The 26400-nt window shown below is 36.6% G+C and overlaps 2 protein-coding genes across 3 annotated transcripts in view; one reads left to right on the plus strand and one right to left on the minus strand.

Moving 5' to 3' along the window:
• The window catches only part of HAT1 (histone acetyltransferase 1), a 48526-nt gene extending 27603 nt beyond the window's left edge, over positions 1–20923 (plus strand). The window contains exons 9-11 of one of the 2 annotated variants that reach the window (XM_020288380.2): positions 11547–11698; positions 14248–14364; positions 14973–15108. In XM_020288380.2, the coding sequence (XP_020143969.1) occupies positions 11547–11698; positions 14248–14364; positions 14973–15053 (350 nt within the window). In that variant the 3' untranslated portion in view covers positions 15054–15108. Of the gene's footprint in view, positions 1–11546; positions 11699–14247; positions 14365–14972; positions 15109–20037 lie in introns of those variants that run through there. The other variant, XM_012781939.3, reaches the window with a different exon arrangement.
• The window catches only part of SLC25A12 (solute carrier family 25 member 12), a 180412-nt gene that overhangs the window by 146209 nt on the left and 7803 nt on the right, over positions 1–26400 (minus strand). The window lies entirely within an intron of this gene.

A 26400-nucleotide genomic window follows, 5' to 3' on the forward strand; every position in this document is an offset into this window, starting at 1 on the left:
TTTAGCTTCTATTTACTTACAGAGCTTGGACTTGGTGCTACATGAAGGGACATTTTTGGTGATTTTACTCTGGAGTTCACATAAGTAGTCTTTGTCTACTCTAGTGGATAATGTGCCAGCAGGGGTTGTTTCTCTGAAGCCTCTTAAACCACTTTCTTCTGTCTACTCCAACCAATAAAGTCCTTGATACTTAGCACCAATTAGCAGATAAAGAATTTTATTTCTTAAATCTCAGTGAAGAGTCATCAATAATGGTAGCCTTTATTCATTTCTGTTATTCATTAGAAACTGAAGTCTCTAAAGAGAAAAGGCTAAACATGCTAAAGGACTTGTGAATTTGACAACTGGGTATTGGCCTTTATTTTCAGCATTAACATTTCTCAGCATTATAAAATACTAAAAATGGCTTATCAGCTGTTCTCATTAAGATATTTCTCCTAGATTTCCATACCCATTCCTTAAAAAACAAAAAAAATTACACAATTTTCTACTTTTAGTCATTTTATTTGCCTGTTTCTCCATTATTTTGTATATTTTTAACTTTGTGGATCTTTTAGCAGGCTCTGGATCTCCTTTTCAATTCAGGATATTGTTTTGTTTTTGAGACAAGGTCTCACTCTGTCACCCAGGCTGGAATGCAGTGGCATGATCATATCTCACTGCAGCCTTGAACTCCTAGGGTCAAGCGATCCTCCTGCCATAGCCTCCTAAGTAGCTGGGACTACAGGTGTGTGGCACCATGCTTGGCTAATTTTTAATTATTTTTAATTATTATTATTTTTTGAGATAGAGTCTTTCTCTGTTGCTCGAGCTAGAATGCCAAGGTGTCAGCCTAGCTCACAGCAACCTCAAAACTCCTAAGCTAAAGAGATCCTCCTGTCTTAGCCCCCCAGAGTGCTGGGATTACAGGCATGAGCTAACAGGCCTGTCCTTTTTTTTAAGTTTTTATAGAGAGGGATATTGCTATGTTGCCCAGGCTGGTCTTGAACTCCTAATCCAGGATATTCTTTATATTGAGATGGCCTTTTGCTTGCTTGATATGTAGCCAGATATAATAATAAATGAAACTTACTATCCTATGGCCTGGGTTATATCTTACTTCCAATGGATAGGTATTTGTGGTGTAACTGTTACCCATTTCTTTTTTTAGCACTCAATTTTAAGGAAAAATACTAGCAGGCAATTTCTTATGTACCATCTTCCTTTTCAGGATGTAAGTCTCTTAAGATTTGAATGGATCTCAGTTGTGTAACTTTATAAATACAATGAACAATTTGTTTCCTTTAGAATTCTTAAGAGTTGTATTTGGCAATAGAAATTGATTCTGGGCTAGGCGTGGCGTGGTGGCTCACGCCTGTAATCCTAGCACTTTGGGAGGCCGAAGTGAGTAGATTGTTTGAGCTCAGGAATTTGAGACCAGCCTGAGCAAGAGTGACACCCCGTCTCTACTAAAAATAGAAAGAAATTAGCTGGACATCTAAAAACATATATATAGAAAAAAAATTAGCTGGGCATGGTGGCGCATGCCTGTAGTCCTAGCTACTTGGGAGACTGAGGCAGGAGGATCGCTTGACCTCAGGAGTCTGAGGTTGCTGTGAGCTAGGCTGATGCCACTGCACTCTAGCCCAGGCAACAGAGTGAGACTCTGTCTAAGAAAAAAAAAAAAATTTTGATTCTGACTCATGCCTATAATCCTAGCACTCTGGGAGACCAAGGTGGGAGGATTGCTTTAGGTCAGAAGTTTGAGACCAACCTGAGGAAGAATAAGATCCAATCTTTACAAAAAATAGAAAACTTAGCTGGGCGTGATGGCACGTGCCTATAGTGCCAGCTACCCAGGAGGCAGAGGCAGGGGGATTGCTTGAGCTCAGGAATTTGAGGTTGCAGTGAACAATGATGATGCCACTGCACTCTAACCAGGGTGACACAGAAAGACTCTGTGTCAAAAAAAAAAGAAAAAAGAAAGAAATTGATCTTGGGCTAGAATATATATCAGTATTATTATCTATCAGCATATTAAGAGATAATTATATTTGTCCTTTAAATTTCCCTTATTGTTTTGGGATGTGTTATGTAGCTTTTTAGAATATTATATGTGAATTTTTTATACTTAGATGATATATGCTATCATCTCATTTCCCTTCTTTAGAGTATGATTTTTCTATTTCTAATATAGCTCATTAATATGGAGAAGCTTTTTACAAATGATAGGGGAGTGATTATGTTGTTAGATAATGTATTTAATTTGGAAAAAACTCAGTTTTTCATGCTGCATAATCACTGTAGATTTATATTCAAGCAAATTTCATCTTAAAATGTATTGCTTATCTTTGTAGCATAGAAATAAAGGAACTGAGGAATGTCATAAATTATTGACTGTCATAATTTTAAGTTCATTTCAGGTTGAACTTAAAGAGCTTAAAGATTGGTGACTTGGCCCTTATATTAAATTGCAAACAAAACATTATTAATCTATAATGGCTTATTTAAAATGGAATTTTGTGCATGGTTTTTTGATTTATGTGAAAATTTCAGGTAAGAATGTTGCATGAGTTTGTAGATTTTTCTCAGTTGTAATTCATTTTCCTATGATACTTTTTTTCCCTGAACTTTCTGAGGGTATATAAGCTACTTAGGATTTCACTCATTTAGAAGATAAGAGGATTTAAAAAAAAAAAATTTCACTCATATTAAATTTTAATTTGATAATAGCAGTGCAGTTCTTTGTTCTAAACCAATTTAGAAAGAGATAGATATGAAAAAACTGACATTAGATAAGCTTGTGCTTTATCTATTAGTACTTTAAAAATGTTTTTTAAGAGATGCTTGCTTAAGAGTTTGTTAGAGTTTTTAATTAAAACAATTTTATTGAGATACAATTTTCATACCATAAAATTCAGCCACATTAAGCGTATAGTTTAGTGATTTTTATTGATTCTGCAATCATTTCCACATTCCTGTTTTAGAACATTTCCTTCACTGTGAAAAGATCCCTATGTCCATTCATAGTCAGTCACTTTCTCCACACCCTGTCTCCATTGTGATCTTTGATCCATTTTGAGTTAGTTGTTGTATATGGTGTGAGGTATCTAAATTCATCTTTTTTTTTTATTCATCTTTTTACATGTGGATATTGAATTGTCCCAGCACCATTTGTTGAAAAGAATATCTTTTCCCATTGAATTCCCTTGGTACATTTGTTGAAAATCAGTTGACCATAAATATGAAGGTTTATTTCTGGACTCTCTAATGATCTATATGTCATCCTTATGCCCGTACCACACTGTCTTGATTAGATTGCTATAGCTTTATATTGGGTTTTGCTGGAGTTTTTTTTAAGTGATAATGTCAGGTTAAATCTGCCAAATATACAAGTTTAATTCATGGAACATGTTTTGCCTGGGTGCTGCAGAGTAAACAGAGATTTTTTGAAATGATCAATGGGTAGGGTTAAAAATGGGCTCTGGCCCTGGCCAGCAGGATAGGAATGGGACAGAGAAGGATAGAGATGGGAAGCCTCAGTCAGAGTGGATTGGCTGGGGATGGACTATGACCCTCAAGGACACAGGGTACAGGCTCCCAGCGGATAGCCCCTTTCTGAGTGAGCACCCAAGCAACACAGACTGGAGCTGGATGTCACACACTCATCAGTGGCTGATCCCTGGCACAACCACTCCTAATGTATAGTCTGTTTGACAAATGGAAGCTCACTCTTCTGACCTCACTTTCTAGGCACCCCACTCACAAGAGTTCTGTATTCTAAAAACAGTCAAAATATCAATAGTCAATCAAATGGTTACATATGAAATGCTGCCTGCATTTTCTGTCTCAAAGATAGCAGCTTCCTTCCTCCAGCCTTTCCCCTCCAGCCTTTCCCGGTTCCCTTCAAACAATTTCTATGCTAAAATGAAGAAGAGGCCCCAGGCTGTAGGCTCTCCTAGCTGTGAAGGGTTGCTGCAATGGTGGGATGGCACAGTTTGGGCAACACACGGTAGAGGTCTTGGCAGCATGGCCAGTTCTTTGGTATCTCCTCCTATAGGCCATACTTAAAATTCAGGCAGAGTGACTGCATTTGATTTCGTAACATAGGTAAATTATCTTTTGTTTTCCTCTCTTCTTCCTGCTGGCCTCCTGCTGTTTCCAGATAATTACCTGCTCTGTCTTCCCAGCTGAATGCAACTTCATATTATATTCTGTAGCTTTCTCTTCTCAGTGTCATCTTGTGCTCTTCTTGAAAGTGCCTTTGGCCTGTCCAGATCCAGTTGTATGACCTTTCTGGTGGTCTCTGCCACCCATTTGGGATACTTGATGTCGAGGAGCCCCTTCGCACCTTTGGGCTTTTGCTGGCAGTCATCTTTATTCTCACTTTTTTCTGATGCTAGAGATTTCTACTTTTGTGGGTCACCTGCAGCCCCATCTGCACTTTCTTCTTGCTCCCCTTCTTCTCTGGCTTTTTGTTTTTTAATTGGAGCTGTGCATTAATCTCCTTGGGGCAGGTGTACTGCCTTGCCCAGCCTTTGTGGCTTCTCTTTCTCCTTTCTTTAGGCACAGAGATTCTAGCAGAGGCAATGCCTCGACTTTTATATTGAGTGTTGAAATTGGAAGTGAAAGTCCTCAAACTTTGTTCTTTCTCAAAATTATTTTGGTTATATTAATACAAGATCCCTTGTATTCCCTTAAAATATTTAGTATCAACCCACCAATTTCTGCAAAAAATATAAGACCTCTTGAGTTTTGATAGGGATTGCATTGAATCTATAATCAATTTGAAGAGATTTGCCATCTTACCAATTTTGAGTCCCCATTAATATGAAATGTCTCCATTTATTTTGATCTTTTAAAACTATTCTCAGCAATACTGTTTTCAGTGTATAAGTCTTGCAGTGTATTTTGCTGTTTAGAATGGGATTATTTTCTTAATTTCATTTTTAGATTGTTGATTGTTTTAGTGTATAGAAATACAATTGGGTTTTTTTTGTTTGTTTTTTTTTGAGACAGAGTCTCGCTTGTTGCCCAGGCTAGAGTGAGTGCCGTGGTGTCAGCCTAGCTCACAGCAACCTCAAACTCCTGGGCTCAAGCAATCCTTCTGCCTCAGCCTCCCGAGTAGCTGGGACTACAGGCATGCACCACCATGCCTGGCTAATTTTATATATATATATTAGTTGGCCAATTAATTTCTTTCTATTTATAGTAGAGACGGGTCTTGCTCTTGCTCAGGCTGGTTTCGAACTCCTGACCTCGAGCAATCCGCCCGCCTCGGCCTCCCAGAGTGCTAGGATTACAGGCTTGAGCCACAGCGCCCGGCCCAATTGGTTTTTTTTTTTTTTTTTTTTTTTTTTGAGACAGAGTCTCACTTTGTTGTCCAGGCTAGAGTGAGTGCCGTGGCGTCAGCCTAGCTCACAGCAACCTCAAACTCCTGGGCTCAAGCGATCCTCCTGCCTCAGCCTCCCGAGTAGCTGGGACTACAGGCATGCGCCACCATGCTCGGCTAATTTTTTTATATATATATCAGTTGGCCAATTAATTTCTTTCTATTTATAGTAGAGACGGGGTCTCGCTCTTGCTCAGGCTGGTTTTGAACTCCTGACCTTGAGCAATCCACCCGCCTCAGCCTCCCAAGAGCTAGGATTACAGGCGTGAGCCACAGCGCCCGGCCTCCAATTGGTTTTTATATATTGATCTTTTCTATCCTGTACTCCTGCTGAACTTGGTCATTAGTCATAGTAGTTTTTTAGTTAAGATTTTCTAAATGCAGGATCACATCTGCATTTAGACACAAAAAAGACATTTTTACTTCCTTGCAATTGGATGCATTTTATTTCTTCCCTGATTGCATAGCTGAGAACCTGCAATATAATGCTTACTAGAAATAGTGAGAGCAGATATCTGTGTCTTGTTCCCATAGAGGGAAAGCATGTAGTCTTTAATCATTATGGATAATGTTAGCTATATGTTTTTTGTAAGTGCTCATTATCAAACTGAGAAAGTTCCTTTCTGTTCCTAGATTGCTGAGAGTTTTTATCATGAATTGGTATTGGATTTTGTCAGATTTTTTTTTTCTGCATCTGTTGAGTTGATCGTGTACTTTTTCTCAGTTATTTTGTTAATATATTACATTAATTGATTTTTTAGATGTTGAACCAACTTTGTATTTCTGATTTCAATCCCATTTGGTCCTGGTATATAATTCATTTTATATATTGCTAGGTTTGGTTTGCTAATATTTTATTGTAGAATTTGCATCTACATTCATGACTGAATATAAACCTTCATATAAACCTTCTACATATAAACCTTCAGGTTTATATGAACTTTTCTATTGTTTTTGTTTTCTATTTCATTGATTTCCACTCTAACTTTTATTATATTCTTTCTTCTTATTGCTTTGGGTTTAATTTGTTCTTTCTTTTCTGGAAATATTGATCTTTCTTCTTTTCTAATATAGAATATATACACATAATATGCAGTTATATATAAGTACTGCTATAGCTATATCACATGAATTATTATAAATTATGCTTTCATTTTCATGTAGTTTAAAATATTTCCTAATTTCCCTATGATTTCTTTTTTAACTCCTATATTTGTGGATTCCCAAATTTTCTTCTGTCATTGATTTCTAATTTAATTTCATTGTTATCAGAGAACATATTTTGTATGATTTCAGTCCGTTTTTATTCATTGAGTTTCGTTATGGCCAGACTTGGGAGTCAGCAACCTTTTTCTTTAATGGGCTAGACAGTAAATATTTTATGCTTTGCAAGCCTTATACAGTCTCCATTGCACATTATTAGTGTATATTTTTAGAAACGATTCTTAGTTTACATGCCATACAAAAACAAGTCATGGGTAAGATTGGTCCATGGGACCATAGTTTGTTGATCCCTTGCCTAACATGTGGTCTATCCTGGAGACATGTTCCATGTGCACTTGCAAAGAATGTATATTTTGCTGCTATTGGTTTGAATCTTCTATAAGTATCAGGTCAAGTTGGTTAATGGTGCCATTCAAGTCTTCTATATCTTTGCAGATTTTCTATCTAGTTGTTCTATCCATTATTGAGAGTGTAGTTTTGAAATTTTAAACTTAGTTTTTCATTCATGTATTTTGGGACTTTGCTGTTAGTTGTGTATCTCATTGCAAAATCTTCCTGGTAAATTAACTTTTTTGTCATTATAAAATGTGCCCTTTTTTCTCTTATATTTTTGTCTTAAACTCTATTTTGTTTGATATTTTAATATAGCCACTCCAGATTTCATAGTGTTTGCATGGTATATCTTTTTCTATCCTTAGACTTTCATCCTATCTGTCATTGAATATAAAAAATTTCTCCTTCCCAGCACTTTGATATGCTCAGGCAGAAGGATTGCTTGATCCTAGGAGTTCAAAGCTGCAGTCATCTGTGATCACACCAGTGCACATCTAGCCTGGGTGACAGAGTGAGACTCTGTCTCTAGAAAATAAAAATAAATAATAAAAAGTTTCTCTTGTAGACAACATATAGTTGGATCTTTTAAAATCCTTTCTTTGCCTTTTGCTATGCCTGGAATTATGCCTGCCATTTTGCTGTTTGTTTTCTATATGTTGCATTTCTTTTTGTTTTGTTTCACCTTTATTGCCTTCTTTTGTGTCAAATAATATTTTCTAGTGAACTATTTTAATCCTTTGTTGGTTTTTTGTTTGTTTGTTTTTACTTTGGGGTTATTTTCTTAGTGGTTGCTCTGGGGATTTTGATATGTATCTTATAACAGTCTACTTCAAATTAATACTGAATTCCACTAAAATAAAGAAATTGCTTCAATATAGTTATTCTTTCCCTTCCCTTTTGCTATTATTGTTATATATATTATATCTTTATATTATTATAAGCCAAACATTGGTTTTATAATTATTATTTTATATAATTGTCTTTTAAATCAATTAAGAGAAGAAAAGAGAAAAAATATTAACTTTTATATATAGCTTTATAATTATCAGTGTTACTTCTTCATGTGGATTTGAGATACCATGTTCTTTTAGCCTAAAGAACTGTAGTATTTCTTTTAAGGAAGATGGGCTAGCAACAAATTTCTTCAGTCTTTGCTTTTCTGGAAATGTCTTGATTCTGCCTGTATTTTGAAGGATAGTTTTGCTGGCCATAGAATTCTTGGTTGATAGGGTTTTTTCCTGTTAGTACTTTGACTATGTCATTCCACTGACTTCTGAACTCCTTAATTTCTGATGAGTCATTTTTCTCTTTCTGCTTTAAAGATTTTTATGTTTGTCTCTGACTTTTGATGGTTTGATTATGTGTTTGAGTGTGGATCTCTTTGTGTTTTTTCCAAATTGAAATTTGAACTTCCTGGATGTGTACATTAGTATTTTTCATCAAATTAGGGAAGTTTTCCATTATTTCTTCAAATATATCTCTTTCCTCTATTCTCTCTTTCTGGGTTATGTTATACTTATGTTGATATACTTAAACAGTTTTAATTTAGAGTAGTGGTAGAGTTCAGTTTATATTTTATAAAAGGGGAATAAAGGTAAGGAGAAAAAGTAAAGACATTAAAGTAGTTGAAAAAATACTGGTGGAAGCAGTTAGAAGGAATCAGGTTTCTGGGTGGCTTGTATAGCTGTGGATGGTGTGGCTAAATTAAAATGGGAAAGACTAAAGAATGAGATATGGTTGACAGATTATATTACAATCTTACGTTTACTTGATGATTTTCTGCATTGATCTGTATTTTGGTTATTTTGTTTTACTGTAATTTTGTCATTCTTAACAGACCATACTTTCATCCCAAACTGATGCAGTGATGAATTTCAGTTCTTACTACTTTAAAGCCGTAGTCAGATAACACTTCATAACTACATGCATATGATGTTAATAATTAAGTGCTACATAGAAACATAAAGAAGGTATTCAGTATACAAGGGTGAATGAATAAATATATGTCTTGGAATCATAAGACATTACCCCTATCTCAGACTTCTTTTTTTAAAAAATGGCTTTATTGATAAATAATGAACACACCGTACAATTCATTGATAAATAGACAATAAAAATGCTAGCCACAGATTTTAAAATGATAATTATAGTGCAGCCACCACTATAATCTAATTTTGGAATAGTTTTTCCCCTCAGAAGGAAATATCCATTAGCAGTCCTTTCTTCCCCAACTCTTCCTACCTCCCCCCCCAACTTCCGTCCCTAGGCAACTACTAATCTACTTTCTATTTCTATAGATTTGCCTATTCAGGACATTATAATTATATAGTATATGATTGGTTTCTTTCACTTAACATAATGTTTCCAAGGTACATCTTTGTATAGGGGAGGATATGTGTAGGTTTTATGCAAGTACTACATCATTTTATATGAGGGACTTGAGCATCCATGGATTTTGGTATTCTCAGGATTCTGGAACCAATCCCCCTCACAGATACCGAGGGACAACTGTATGGATATCCTAACAGTATTAAGTCTTACAATTTATGAACAGCTCAGACTTGTAACATTTATTTCAACCTCTTTACTGATCACAAAACGGGTGCAGAGAAGTGAGGTGACTTCTCCAACATCCTATATTTACGAATGACAAACTGGAACACAAACTCATGTTCTCTGTGCAGTATTCTTTCTACTCATTACGTTCCAGTGTTTTCCTTGTCCACTACTTAGTCTAATGTAGATAACACAAACATCTGATATTCAGGAGCAATGGAGAAATTATCAAAATCATGATCTCATTTTATTTTCTAAATCCAAAAGGTTTGCTTTTGTAAAGGGAAGAATTTTTTTTAATTGGGTAACAGAAATACAGCAGACTATAGAGGTTATTGGATTCAAGTAAGGGAGTTAAAATTGAGCTTTGGAAGCCGGGTGTGGTGGCTCATGCCTGTAATCTTAGCACTCTGGGAAGCCGAGGCGAGTGGATTGTTTTAGCTCAGGAGTTCAAGACCAGCCTGAGCAAGAGTGAGACCCCATCTCTACTAAAAATAGAAAGAAATTAGCTGGACAACTAAAAATATACATAGAAAAAATTAGCTGCGCATGGTGGCGCATGCCTGTAGTCCCAGCTACTTGGGAGGCTGAGGCAGTAGGATCGCTTGAGCCCAGGAGTTTGAGGTTGCTGTGAGCTAGGCTGATGCCACGGCACTCTAGCCCAGGCAACAGAGTGAGACTCTGTCTCAAAACAAAACAAAACAAAACAAAAAAAAAACTGAGCTTTGGAATCCTTACTTATAAAAAACGGATGCATTTGGAATTGTTCATCCAAACTTGAAACTCATTTATACAGCTTCTTTAATTGGAATTAAAACTAAGATACAGGCCGGGCGCTGTGGCTCACGCCTGTAATCCTAGCTCTTGGGAGGCCGAGGCGGGCGGATTGCTCAAGGTCAGGAGTTCAAAACCAGCCTGAGCAAGAGCGAGACCCCGTCTCTACTATAAATAGAAAGAAATCAATTGGCCAACTGATATATATATATAAAAAATTAGCCGGGCATGGTGGCGCATGCCTGTAGTCCCAGCTACTAGGGAGGCTGAGGCAGAAGGATCGCTTGAGCCCAGGAGTTTGAGGTTGCTGTGAGCTAGGCTGACGCCATGGCACTCACTCTTGCCTGGACAACAAAGCGAGACTGTGTCTCAAAACAAAACAAAAAAAAACAAAAAACTAAGATACATGTGATAACATACCAGCCAAAAAGTTTAAATTTGAAATGGGTAGCTCTCATTTCACAAGTAACATAAATGTCTTTGCAAAAGGATTACACCTATGATTTTATTTGGTTTGATTTATAAGGAATAATCCTTTCGCATTGTAACATTTGTTTAGGTAATTTTTTTTTTTTTTTTTTTTTTTTTTTTGAGACAGAGTCTCACTTTGTTGCCCAGGCTAGAGTGAGTGCCATGGTGTCAGCCTGGCTCACAGCAACCTCAAACTCCGGGGCTCAGCGATCCTACTGCCTCAGCCTCCCGAGTAGCTGGGACTACAGGCATGCGCCACCAGGCCCAGCTAATTTTTTGTATATATTTTTTTAGTTGGTCAATTAATTTATTTCTATTTTTGGTAGAGACGGGGTCTCGCTCAGGCTGGTTTCGAACTCCTGACCTTGAGCAATCCGCCCGCCTCGGCCTCCCAAAGTGCTAGGATTACAGGCGTGAGCCACCGCGCCCGGCCTGTTTAGGTAATTTTTTTTTAAGAATATATGCCAGCCAGGTGCAGTGGATCACACCTATAATTCCAGCACTATGGGAGGATCACTTGAGCCCAGGAGTTTGAGACCAGCATGGGCAACATATCAAGATCCCATCTCTACAAAAAAATACAAAGATTAGGCAGGAGAACTACTTGAGCCAAAGAGTTTGAGGTTACAGTGGGCTATGATTGTTCCTGGGCAACAAGTTGAGGCCTTGTCTCTTAAAAAAAGAATATTTGCCTTCCTCGCTTCGTGTGTGTGTGTGTGTGTGTGTGTGTGTGTGTATGTGTGTATGTGTATAGAGATATTTCAAATGAAAAAATTATGTTGGGTAAGGGAAATGTTATTCTGCTTTATTTCTTTAGCGGAAGATCCATCCAAAAGCTATGTGAAATTAAGAGACTTTGTGCTTGTGAAGCTTTGTCAAGATTTGCCCTGTTTTTCCCGGGAAAAGTTAATGCAAGGATTCAATGAAGATATGGCAATAGAGGCACAAAAGAAGTTCAAAATAAATAAGGTATTTGTATTCTGCAAGAAAAAAAAATTTTAAATTTTAAAGTTTTTTAAAGTACATAGCTTAACTAGAACAGTGTAATGACATTAAGAATACTTGTGTGGTAAGTGGCAGTGATTATGAGTAAAGGCTCTGGTCAGTCGCAGTGGCTCATGCCTGTAATCCTAACACTTTGGGAAGCTGAGGCAGCAGGATTGCTTGAGACCAGGAGTCCAAGACCAGCCTGGGAAACATAGCAAGACCCTGTCTCTACAAAATTTTTAAAAATTAGCCAGGTGTGGTGATACACACCTGTAGTCCTACCTACTAGAGAGGCTGAGGCAGGAGGATTGCTTGAGCCCAGGTGTTTGAGGTTGCTGTGAGCCATGATCATACCATGGCACTGTAGCCTGAGTGACAAAGCAAGATCCTATCTCTTTTCTTAAAAAAAAAAAAAAAAAAAAAAAGAGTACAGGCTCAGAAGCCAGATTGCTTAGGTTCAAATCTAGCTCTGCCACTTACTCTATGACTTAGGGCAATTTAGTTTACCTCTTTATGCTTTGATTTCCTCATAAATAAAATGGGAAGATAATAGATGTTCACGTAATAATGCAACAAGCAGAGCAAAGATGGATAATAGGATCTTATTTTTGCTTTTTAAAAAAATGTTTAAACCATAACATAGTTATATCCTTGGAAATAAGTATTCATGGGAAGAGGGGTTGAAGTAAAACACATCTTTTATTTTATATACGTCTATATATTTGTTTAAATTCTAAAGTAGTAAATATCTTAAGATAGGTACATAAAAAATAATATGGGAGTTCACAGAAGGGAGTTTATTACATTGATGTAAGCAAGGGAATCAGTGGTTATTTCACAGAAAAGATGGTAGTTGATCTAAACCTTGAAAGATGAATAGGATTTGGATTAGGATGAGAGGTATTTCAATAATAAGGACTAGTGTTTGATACTGTTGACTAACCCTTCCTTGGCCTCTAAAGCACTACACTTCCTGGCTTTCTGCCTACCACTGTGATCATCTTTTTTCGGATACTGTCACTGGCTTCTCCTCTTCTATATGCTCCTTAAATGTAACTCTTCCCCAAAGTTCTCTATTCAACTCTCATTTCTTGTCATTCTACTTATTCTACCTAGGAGATTTTATCTAAATCTCCAATCCAGATTTTTCCCCTGAGCTATATAACCAAAAGGTTGCCAGTCACCTTCAATTAACAACTCAATTTGAACACAAACTTTCCCTCTTCTGCATTAAAGCACTTCAATGGTTTCTTATCTTTGAGATGAAAAATATATTTTAGAAGTAATTTATATCTCTAGACTGTAGTATACCTATATTTATTAATGAGAATTTATTTAATAGCTCAACTGTTAAAACTCCTTGGTTTAAGTGATCCTCCTGCCTCAACTTCTCGAGCAGCTGGGACTATAGGCATGCACCACAATGCCTCGCTAAGTTTTTCTATTTTTTGCGAGGATGAGATCTTGCTATGTTGCTCAGGCTGGTCTTGAACTCCTGATCGCAAATGATCCTCCTGCCTGGGCCTCCCAAAATGCTAGGATTACAGTTGTGAGCCATCTCACCCAGCCCATAAATTAGTTTCTTAATGATCCCTCTGCCCTTCTTTTTGCTACCATATCTATGTAGCTGAAAGAGTGACTTACATAAAACTCAAATATATACACATTGTTTACTCTCTCATTTAAAATGTGTTAACTTACTAGGTTAAAGTCTAGCTCTTTTTTTTTTTTTTTTTTTTTGAGACAGAGTCTCGCTTTGTTGTCCAGGCTAGAGTGAGTGCCGTGGCGTCAGCCTAGCTCACAGCAACCTCAAACTCCTGGGCTTGAGTGATCCTTCTGCCTCAGCCTCCCGAGTAGCTGGGACTACAGGCATGCGCCACCATGCCCGGCTAATTTTTTATATATATATCAGTTGGCCAATTAATTTCTTTCTATTTATAGTATAGACGGGGTCTCGCTCTTGCTCAGGCTGGTTTTGAACTCCTGACCTTGAGCAATCCGCCCGCCTCGGCCTCCCAAGAGCTAGGATTACAGGCGTGAGCCACAGCACCCGGCCCTAAAGTCTAGCTCTTTAACCCAATATTATAAGGGTCCACCCTTATTTTCCCCTATTTCTTGCTTATTTTGTGCTTCATTAGTGTAAAGCTGCTGTGTTCCTGTCCATATGTTCACACGTGCACATGCATATTTACACAGAGTGCCCTCCCCTCTTTCTAGAATGGCACATTCTTCTCTCTTTAAGATTTGGCTTCGGTTTCATTCTCCTAGGAATCCTCTTCTAACATTCCCAGACTATGCTACCATGATACCCTGTGCGTATTTCTGTCATTAAATTAATCATACTTCAATCATTTGTGTTAACCCCCTAGACTGCTTGAGGGCAGAGACTATCTTTTATTGCTTTTTCTTCTGGTATCTAGCACAATTCTTTGCTCATGGCAGATATTAAACATATCCTGTGTTCTTTTGAGAAAGTGTCACTATTTTTAAATTTGAAAATGTTCAGATTGTTCTTTTGTTTTATTTATTAGCAACATGCTAGACGGGTTTATGAAATTCTTCGACTACTGGTAACTGACATGAGTGATGCTGAACAATACAGAAGCTATAGACTGGATATTAAAAGAAGACTAATTAGCCCATATAAGGTAGGACATTCAAGAATCTTAAAAGCTGTATTCTTGTCACTATTTAAAACAGAAGAAAAGCTAGCAAATGCCAGTTTATGGGAGAATTCAAATCATTTTGCTAAATTACCGTTTATAAAAGGTAAAAATATTCTTTCAGTTATATATGAAAATCCTTACTCATAATTTTCCAACATAAGCTATAATTATTTTTCATTCATTTAAAAACTACTCTCAAGGATAGTCTACCATGTTTAGTTTTTTTCTTTCATCTCCCAAAAATCTGAATGCTGAGGCCCTAACAAATAATCTTATTTTCCTCAATTTTTTGTCTTCCCATTTGTCATATGTATCCTATTTGCTTTGCTCTCTTTCTAAAAATAGCCTTGGTTGCTTTTATAACCTATGTACTTTACCATAGGTGAAATTGCAACTTAGTATTGTTTATTTCTTTTATTTTTTTAACATTCTTTCTTCTTGGCCTTGTTTTCCACTTTTTTTATCTTCCATATTTTCCTCCTTGTAATGCAAAAATTTACCCCCTAGACCTGGTTTGGCCTTACCATTTGGCCATTGGTAGGGTGGATGTTGTTCAACTTGTGTGAATGGGATTTTTTTTTTCTTTTTAGAATGTGGAAATTCCAGATTTGAACAATGACAATTTGCTGTCTACTTGCAGCTTGGCAGCAGTTGGGGAGACTACTTGTTAATTGATTCAACAAATAATTATTGAGCACCTGACATGGGATTGCTACATTTTACACAATACCTGTAGGTTCATATAGAAAAACAGTTGGGAATGACCAAGTCAAATCTGTCTTAAAATTTGAGAAAGTAAATAACTAATGAATAATTAATATATTAAGTACATGTAGTTCTGGTTTTCCAACATAAATTTGGAGAAAGTTTAAGTTTTATTTGCCATAGAGTCTGCTTTATAGAGCCAATTTGTTTTGTTTTGTTTTGGTTTTTTTGAGATGAATCTCACTCTGTTGCCCTGGCTGGAGTGCAGTGGTGCAGTCAACAGCTCATGGCAACCTCAAACTCTTGGGCTCAAGTGATCCTCCTGCCTTGGCCTCTGAAGTAGCTGGGACTACAGGCACATGTAGTCCCACCACACCTAATTTTTATTTATTTAATTTTTTTTAGAGATAGGGTCTTGCTGTGTTGCCCAGACTGGTCTTGAACTCCTGGGTTCAAGCAACCCTTCCACCTTGGCCTTCTAAAGTGCTGGGATTACAGGCATGAGCCACGGTGCCTGGCAGAGCCAATCTTTTGAATGTCAGTGGTTTATTGGATCACACTACTCCTTGCTGAATTCCAACTCTTCCTTTATAGCATCTTGTTACTTTGCAGTACAACTGTGTTTCCTAATTTGTCATTGTAATTCTGTTCAAATATATCACATTCTGAATATAAAAATAATTATTTTCCTTTGAGTTTAAATCATTTTATCTTGAATTTATATATAGATGTATAGTTCTTCATAGTATCATTTCATTAAGCAGTTTAATGGATTTTCTACTTAATGGACTACTATCTGGATGTAACAAGCTGTAATAAATTATAATGGTCTCAAACATTGTCCAAAGTAGCATTTTATTTTTTGATGTTATCAATTCAGAAAATAGGTAGAAATGGTACTTTCCAAAGGTTTTGATCTTTAAGTAGTATTTGTTAGCTAGAAAATGTCTTTATGATGAAATTTGGGCAGAGAGAACAGTATGACTAGATGACAACATTTAAGAGTATTAAAACTGTTTTATATTAACTACCCTCACTTGTCCAGCCAGTTCACCTATCTAAAAAACAGACAAAAACTGGTTATTAAACTCTTAAGGTTCTTTTTTTCTTTTTTTTGAGACAGAGTCTCACTCTGTTGTGCTGTGGCGTCAGCCTAGCTCACAGCAGCCTCAAACTCCTGGGCTCAAGTGATCCTCCTGCCTCAGCCTCCCAAGTAACTGGGACTACAGGCATGCGCCACCATGCCCACCTAATTTTTTCTATATATTTTAGGTGGCCAATTAGTTTCTTTCTATTTTTTTTTAGTAGAGACAGGGTCTTGCTATTGCTCTGGTTGGTTTCGAACTCCTGACCTTGAGCAATCCATGAACCTCGGCCCCCCCAGAGTGCTAGGATTACAGGTGTGAGCCACCCACCACGCCCGGCCCTAAACTCTAAGGTTCTTAACAGCCAAAGTGGTATCATCATCCTTGTAGTAGAGATTAATTCTGACATACATCTGAAAAAAAAATCAACAATGAAGAAATTGAAGGTGATAAGAAGCGGAGAGATAAATTAGGGAAGTAAGCTCTCCTAGAGAGAGATTTAAAAGCAGCATAATAATTTAAAACAGGCCGGGCGCGGTGGCTCACGCCTGTAATCCTAGCTCTCTGGGAGGCCGAGGCGGGCGGATTGCTCGAGGTCAGGAGTTCGAAACCAGCCTGAGCAAGAGCGAGACCCCGTCTCTACTATAAATAGAAAGAAATTAATTGGCCAACTAAAAATATATATACAAAAAATTAGCCGGGCATGATGGCGAATGCCTGTAGTCCCAGCTACTCGGGAGGCTGAGGCAGCAGGATTGCTTGAGCCCAGGAGTTTGAGGTTGCTGTGAGCTAGGCTGACGCCACGGCACTCACTCTAGCCTGGCCAACAAAGCGAGACTCTGTCTCAAAAAAAAAAAAAAAAAAAAAAAAAAAATTTAAAACAGTATGTTACTGGCATATGATTCCTTCTGTAGGTTATGTGGAACAGAATTGATAGTCTAGAAATATTTAAGAATTTAATATGATGGGTCTATTAATATATATGAATTTAATGATTGGAGGTATCTTCAAGCCATGGGGATAAGATTATTTAATAAATGTTATAACTGGTTAGCAATTGAGAAAAATAGCTTGTATTCCTATCACACACCACAATGATTTCCTAATTTCCCTTTAGTTCCTGAACTGTTTCCTTGAGTTAGATGCCCTTGTATAGGGCAGTCATGTTTCTTTTACAGCATACAGGATTGAAGAGTAAGGAATATACTGCCCTTGCAGGCCTTAGGAGCAATAAATTCGAATCAGTTGTCTAGCACTGAGGCCCCCAATCCAAGGCCTGTTAGGCACATCACTGCCTGAGCTCTGCCCCTCTCCGGACCGCCCCCACGCCCCAGCTCCCCCACCTCATGCTTGGAAAAATTGTCTTCCAGTACTGGCTCCACGGCAGGAGGTGAGCAGGCCTCACAGGGAGGTGAGCAAAGCCTCATCTGTATTTATAGCTGCTCCCCATAGTACTAGCATTACCTCCTCCTACCCCACCCCCATCCCTGCCTCAGTCCGTGGAAATATTGTCTTACATAAAACCGGTCCTTGGTGCCAAAAAGGTTGGGGACTGCATTCATTAATATCACTTGAGAGCTTGTTAGAAATGCAGAGTCTTAGGCCCCATCCCACTTATTGCATCTGAATCTGAATTTTAGCAAGTTCTTCAGGTGATCTCTATGTGGATTTGAGAAGCACTGCTTTAGAGGGGCTACTTCCATTAATGCAGTTTTATTATTTTTCTTTTTGATATAGTAGTAGCAACCTTATTATTGGATCTCATTTACACAGATCCAATAATTTAAACCCAGGCTCAGCCTATTTTATTTTTTTTGGTAGTGCCAGGTTATTTCAGTAAAGCCTTATCTCCAGTACTTTATTGTACCTTGTTTGAGAAATGTTCACGTGATTATAAATTTAGTTTAATTTTGAGCTTTTAAAGTAGTAATTATGACACATATGCCTGGTATTCTAAAATTATTAGGGTTCCTTTTAAGGGACATTTATTACTTAGGACCAGTTTAAGGTATTATTTTTAGGTGGTTTTTTTTTCTTAATTGTCTCTTCAAAGGCAGTTTAACACAGGGACTAAGAATACAGACTCCCAATTATTTGACTCATGGCTTCTCAGCTCACTAGCTCTATGAACTTGGGCAAGTTATTTATCTTCCTTGTGTCTTTTTTCCCCTGCATCTAATACCTGTTTCATAGAGTTGCTAGGATTAAAAGTTAATATATGTGATTTCTGATCTCTATATTATAAAGTCAACTCTTTATTACATGTTCTAATAAAAGAGAGAGCTGAGATGATAATCTAGAACAGTTTGTCCAAAACATATGAGCTTCATGTATCACAACATTGCCACCCAACCAGGAATCTTGGAGTCATTCTTCATTCCCCACTTCACACGATACCTTCTCCCCTAAATCTGTCTTGTCTGCTCCATCTCTGCTTCTATTGACTTGATCTAGGCTTTCATCACCTCTGGCTTGAACTACCAGAGTAGCTTCCAACTCAGTCCTCTAGTCCCATCCTGACACTAACACAGTGTCCTGCATACCAGTTCTTTGTTGCAAACTCCTCAGCATAGTGGTATCATCCCTGGTAAAATGGGGGCGGGTTTAGTAAGGTAATGTATGTCTGGAACTTTGTAGAGACTTAAATGCTAGTTAATATTTTTTTAAGTATGACAGTTTTTCATTTATCTTTCTGAAACTTTCCTACCAGTTTATGTTAAAATTAGTATGTTGTCCATAAATATATCACTGGGTAAGGGAACCATAGTGCCAGGAAAATGACAGCTTGAAGTGAAAAATTAATGTAATGAATTAATGATTAAATATTGAAATGAAGAACAATAGCCCATATTCTCTGTTGTCTTTCTTTTTCTTTTTTTTTTTTTTTGAGACAGAGTCTCACTTTGTTGCCCAGGCTAGAGTGAGTGCCCTGGCGTCAGCCTAGCTCACAGCAACCTCAAACTCTTGGGCTCAAGCAATCCTGCTGCCTCAGCCTCCTGAGTAGCTGGGACTACAGGCATACGCCACCATGCCCGGCTAATTTTTTCTATATATATTAGTTGGCCAATTAATTTCTTTTTATTTATAGTAGAGCCAGGGTTTCGCTCTTGCTCAGGATGGTTTCGAACTCCGGACCTCGAGCAATCCGCCCACCTCAGCGTCCCAGAGTGCTAGGATTACAGGCATGAGCCACCGCACCCAGCCTTTAGTTGTCTTTCTTTAGTTAATGTCTTTTATTTATTAAAGAAAGGTTTAGGGCCGGGCGCTGTGGCTCACGCCTGTAATCCTAGCTCTTGGGAGGCCGAGGCGGGCGGATTGCTCAAGGTCAGGAGTTCGAAACCAGCCTGAGCAAGAGCGAGACCCCGTCTCTACTATAAATAGAAAGAAATTAATTGGCCAACTGATATATATATAAAAAATTAGCCGGGCATGGTGGCACATGCCTGTAGTCCCAGCTACCCGGGAGGCTGAGGCAGAAGGATCACTCGAGCCCAGGAGTTTGAGGTTGCTGTGAGCTAGGCTGACGCCACGGCACTCACTCTAGCCTGGGCAACAAAGCGAGACTCTGTCTCAAAAAAAAAAAAAAGAAAGGTTTAAATGTCTACACTGACCAGAATTCTTTAATAAGCTTTGGAGAAGGCTGCTAGTCACATATATTATTTGATACAAATGCCAGTGTTCTTGTTAATTTCTTTTAGAGGGTTTACAATTCATGATTAATATTATGTTTAATTTTTCTTAAGAAGAAAACTGGGACAAATTTGGGCATATTCTTACTATTATTTTTAACATTGGAGACTTAAAATTGTAAAAATATAAAGAAATATCTGCTTTCTTATCTAACAAATAATTGTTTGTTGCTTAGAAAAAGCAGAGAGATCTTGCTAAGATGAAAAAATGTCTCAGACCAGAAGAACTGACAAACCAGATGAACCAAATAGAAATAAGCATGCAACATGAACAACTGGAAGAAAGCTTTCAGGAACTAGTGGAAGATTACCGACGTGTTATTGAACGACTTGCTCAGGAGTAAAAATTATACTACTCTGTACAGGAAGCCTACAATTTCTGTACAATGTGTTATGAAAAATCTGATGAAGACTTTAATTTTAAAATCTTGTAACATTTTACTTACATTAAAAGTTATCTATCTTTAGTTAAATATTTTCTTTTGGAGAGATTGTATATTTTAAAATACTGCTTAGAGTCTATGAGCATATATTGCATTAAAGAAAAGATATAGCTTCTAAAATACCACTGCAATTGCTTCCCTTCTTAAAAAGCATAATAAATGCTTAGTTGTGATATGTTAACGTGTGATGATATGATTCTTAAATACTTATGATAAACTTTTTCTGTCTTATTAAAAACCTTAGATTTTACACTTTTATTATCATTCCTCCCTCACTTTGCTTCTAAGATTTTACATCTAACATCTTTAAAATACATTTCTTTAAAGTCATCCTAGTAATCTTGTTTTTTCTATATGATTTTTTGAAATAGGAAATGTTCCTAGTATAGGTTTGTTTTATTTTAAATAAACTGCTATTAACTGTTGCGGGTAGGCAGGTGGGAGAGAGAAAGGAAACTAGGTACAGCTTAAAACTTAAATGTTTGGCATCAAATATCACTTGAGGATAATTTAGAAGTTAGCATAAATATTTTATAATAATGTAAGATAATAAGATAGAAATCAGTGTATAAAAATCCTATTTGTACACCATTATTAAAATATATCTAGTGTAAAATGAGATACATATCTGTTGTGGTTTGTTTATAAGGTTACCAAGGTATTGAAATACAATAAGAAAAAACCAAATTAATGATAAATTGCTTAATATAGTTTTATTTTTAATGAAATAGAATATATTATAAATAAGCTGCTTGATAATCATTAAAAGAAAAAGCTTAAAATGTTTATAATGTGTGCTAGTAAGCCATGTATTATATAACATCAAAAACAAGATGTAAGTTGAACTTTACTTTTAAAAATCTAATTTGTGTAATGCTTTGGGCAAAAATCCCACTTGAACAAGAACTATCTTGTCCTAGTATCGACTTTCCATCAGTAAAACCTGTCAAACATAGGAGAAGCAAAGAAACTGGTAGCCTCTCGTCACAAAATAGCTATGGCCTGCAGCTTACCAGTGGCACTAAACTGTCCCTTAAAATGAGGGAGCTGTAGAAGTTTCAAACCATCTCATCTCAGAAGCCTGTATATAGATAAATCTTGTTGATTTCTGAGAAATTATATATGTGTACATAATTTGCTACAGATAAAATGAACTAGTTCAGTTGAAATCCTTTATGAAACTATGAAAGCAATTTGTCTTTCATCTAAATTGGCTAATAATTTTTAAATTTTTTATTGACAATTCACAATTGATACTTAAAGATGAGCTCTGAGGAAAAATATCAATATAATCTAAACCAATTGTCATTCAAGTTTTTTTGTGTGTATAGAAACCAGAAAAAGTCAATGTGATGATAATTTCCTTACTCTTTTTTTTTTTTTAAAAGGAATGTCCCTGTGTTCAGTTCATGGATAAAGATTTGCTTTAGTCTATTTATAAGACAAAATGTTTAAAAGAAAAAAAAAGATTGGTTTAGCATTAATCTTTGAGACTTGCAAGGCTGTACCTTCACTTAGAGCTAAAATGGTAAAAGTCTGATATTTAGATCTGCCCTGTAGGGTAATTAAATATCAGGATAGATGTATAGGACTGTGTGTGAAACCAGCTACCCTCTAGGGCCTACTGCTCATTTGCCACCCCTAGTCTTATCCTTCACCCCATTTATCATCCAGATACATAACTACTGCCTTTATTTATTGCCTTTACCTCCTTTTTCAATTCCCACCCCTCCTCCACCACCCTTAATTTACTTTTTCCCTGTCCTCTACAAAGTGTATTTTCTCTACATATAATAACGTTTCCTTCTGAGCATCAGTTTTTTCATCTGTAAAAATGAAGTTGTACTAGAATGATCTAGGTTTCCTCCCTGTTCTAAATTTGGTGATTATGTTTTTCATACCTTTTCTCCTCATTCTTACGCTTTTATACTTAGATGTGGGTGTAAATGTGGTGTATGCCTAAATTAAAACATTTTTCTAAATCACACAAGAAAATTCACAGTTTATATGTGACATAATTTATGTGAGAGGAAATTAAATGCACTGTATGTCCCCAATTGTCTTCCAAATTTCTGGGGCCCTGGTTTACTGTACTAGAACCTTGTCTTTTCTGAAGGTTTATCTGATCCTCTGATGCACCATCATCCTTGCTACTAGCAAAGAGCTGACAGCAAAGTCCCCAGAGCCATATTTGAGAATGATTAGAATCACACAGAGACCTTCTAGGCATTTCATGCTAAAAAAAAAAAAAAAAAATCACAGACCTTAGAGATCAACTGATTTAGTTCCTTAAATTCTTAAATTCTTTTTCTTAGAATATAAAAATTGTTTTAACAGTATTAAATTGATTTAATAAGTACCCATAATCCTTCCTTCCAAATAAAATTTTTACACTTGCATATTATATCTATGTATACATTGAACATAGTATTTTTAACAAACATTTCTAGTGTTCAAAATGGCTCTCATAAATGTACAATATTTTATGTTGATGTTTACCTAGGGGTTTTTTTCTGTGTACTATTTTAGACAACATTCAAATGAATTAGTATCCTTGTGTATATATATTTTTGTATCTGTTAAACAATTTCCTTAAATTCCTGGGAAATGTAGTTACTGAGTCAAACAGGAATTTGTCTATGGCTCTGTTACATAAGTATGGCATGTTGTTAAACCCAGATAGGAATGTGTTTACTGATTTTAACATAATTTCAAAGGCATGGGATGTTGACTTTGTTGTTTCAATAAGTATAAAATCTCAAATTTACATTTATTTTACTTACTAGGAAGGCTGAATATTTTTCCATTTTTTGTGAAATTTTTTCTCTGATATGAATTATCCATTTGATTTTCTAAAATGTATCTTTTGCAATCTACACTCTCAATTTATAAATGGACAATAGATCCAGAGGTTAAGTAACTTGCTTAAGGCCACACTGTGACTGTACACTGGGCTCCTGACTTCCACTCCATCCCATCTGACATCAAGTAGGCCAACCAAGTCAAGCATGCCAGCCCACTAGCCCTCTTTCCTAAGAGGGGTGTTTTTCTCCTCACCATCTGGAAAATACCTCACTTGCATAACATTTGCCTTTGTCGCCAGATAAATAAACCAATTGCCCTCTTGTTTTTGTATCTTTAGAGGAACAAGTATTAAGAAAAGGATGTTTGATAGCAATAACTGAAATAATCGATGCCTCTTGAAATATGGCTTGAAGTTTCTCATTTCCTTCCAACATTTAATCTATAATTTTTCTGTGTTCCCATTTCTTTACATCTCTATTGTACCTATTTCATTCTCTTTGTATTATGAGGTGCAGTGGAATTATACAGTGCATTTAATTTACTCATTGACACAGGTAGAGCTGTGTTTATGTACATTTGAGTTATTTTCAATAGGAAGTATGCACATAGAAATAAAAAGCAAAAGGACATACAGTGAAAAGATTCTTGCCCCAATCCTCTAGAAACAACCACTGTTACCAATACCTTGTATATCTTTCGGATGTTACGTGCATAAATGAGTATATCATATATATTTTTTATATCTCATATATACATGATAATCTAACACACATTGTTTTCTAACTTGCTTTTTCAATCTACATTTTTGTTCTGGGTTGTTTTTTTTTGAAAGAGGGTCTTGCTCCATTGCCCAGGCTGGGGGTGCAATAGGTCATAATCCTAGCTCACTGCAGCCTCGAACTCCTAGGCTCAAAGGATCCTCCCATCTCAGGATCTCAAGTAGCTAGGACTACAGATGTGAGCCACGCACTCCACTATTTTTCTGTAGAGACAAGGTCTCACTATGTTGCCTGGGCTGGCCCCAAACTCCTGACCTCAAGTGATCCTCCCATTCTAGCCTCCCAAAAGGCTGGGATTACAGACATGAACCACTGTGCCTGGCCTACCCTATATTTTGGAGATTATTAGAGCTGTGGTGTTTAATGGCTACATGGTATTCCATAAGTTATTTCACCAGTAACTTACTTAGGTTGTTTCCAATATTTTCTATCACAAACAATGCTGCAATGCATATTTGTGTATATGTGCTGTGCACACATGCACAAGTATGCTTATAAAGTCCTAGAACTCATGAACTTGGTTGGGTCTAACCTCATTCTTATAGTAACTACCTTTACAACAGTTAAGATTAACATGAATTAAGCTTATAGAAACTTGATAATGTACCAATCTGGAATAAACTCTTTATGCAAACAGGAGCATATTGGACTTCTCCAACCATCTCCTTTCATGGCTAGAAATTTGAATTATCTTAAGTGTACAATGATTTGAATACTTAGGCATATGCACCTGACTTTGTTTTTTGTTTATTCCTTTAGTCTTGCTTAGCACTTCTCAAACCTTGGCATCTATAAGAATTACTCTACATCAGGGTTTCTCAACTTCAAAACTACTGACATTTTAGGCCAGATAAGTCTTTGTTGTGTGGGGCTGACCTGTGTATTATGGGATGTTTAACAGCATCCCTGGCTTCTACCCACTGGATACCAGTAGTACCACCCCCATCACCAGTTGTGACACCCAAACACATCTCTAGACATTGCTGCATGCTCTTTGGGGGGCAAAATCACCCTTGGTTGAGAACCACTGCTCTATAGGATTGAATTTCTATCCACTTTAAACACTATTTTCTATTAGGTAACATGTACATAGTACAAAATGATGAGAGTTATTGGATGAGAAATAAGCTGCCCAGTCACCTAATTCACTTCTTCAGAGGCAATTACTTACACCAGTTTCTCTTTTTTCTTAATTAATTATCAGTCTGCAAACATCCATAATTTTTGTTACAAGCACAAATGGTGATATACTACCTACATACAATACTCTGACTCTTGCCTTTTCCAGCTTAATTTAACTTGTATCTTTACCAGTACATATTACTTCATTTCTAAATACCTTAGTTCTAAAGAGCTGTATAATATTCCATACTTTGATTTCAGTGTGTTTAACCCAATACCACATTAAAAGATATTGAGGTTGTTTCATATCCTCTACAAACTGCTGCAGTGAATATCCCTTTTGTATACACCATTTTGTATATGTGGGAGTATGTATGCAGGATAAATAATGATGGAATCACTAAGTGAAGGGGTATGGACATTTTACATTTTGGTAAATTTTGCCATTTTGCACACATTTGAGACAACAGGAAAATTTGAATATGGACACTATTAGATGATAAGGAATTTTGTTGATTTTCATAGTTGTGATAATGGTATTGTGATTGTGTAGGAGAATGTCTTTATTTCTAGGAGTCACATGCTTTAGTATTTAGGAGCAAAGAGTCATGACATTTGCAACTTACAAATGGTCCAGAAAAATGTACGTTTTTGTAGATGGGAGTATATGTATATACATATACATATGTAGAAATATATGTATATAAATAGAAATAAAGCAAATGTGACAATTTTTAATTGAATATAGGTGGACGTATATACAGGTGTCACTATATGGCTCTTCAAATCTTTAAGTTTTCAAAATAAAAATTAGGAAAGAAAGGATATAGCATATATGAAATAAAAACAATACTATGAAAAAGGAACAATCAGTGAGTAGGAAAGCACTCTTAGAAGTTTCAAATGATTGCTCTAATTCAAGCAGCAGAAAGACTGAGATATAAAGTTAAGGGAATTTCCCAGAACATTAAAAAGAGAGACAGAATATGTGAGAGAAAAGACAAAACAGAATCAATATGGGAAATGCAATAGCCAATAATTTCAGTTTCAGACAGGAAAAGCAAACACCAGGACATTACCAAAGAACGAGAGAATAATTCCTCAGAAGAAATGAATCTTCAGACTAGAAGAGCTTGCTGAAGATCAAGCAACATAACTAACATTTACTGAGCACTTACTACTGTCTGCAAAGCATTTGCATCAGGTATCTGTAACCACCCTGAGGTACATGGTATTATCTTCAAGTGAGGCCTAAGAAGGTTATCTTGACCAAGGTCACACAGCTAGTAAGCAGCAGAGCTGGGATCTGGTTCATGCAGTATGACTTGCTTGGATCCTTAACCACTGTACCATTTACCTAAATAGATCCACTCATAGGCTAAATTATTAG

This window comes from Microcebus murinus, chromosome 8, assembly GCF_040939455.1.
Source record: "Microcebus murinus isolate Inina chromosome 8, M.murinus_Inina_mat1.0, whole genome shotgun sequence".
Classification (NCBI taxonomy): domain Eukaryota; kingdom Metazoa; phylum Chordata; class Mammalia; order Primates; family Cheirogaleidae; genus Microcebus; species Microcebus murinus.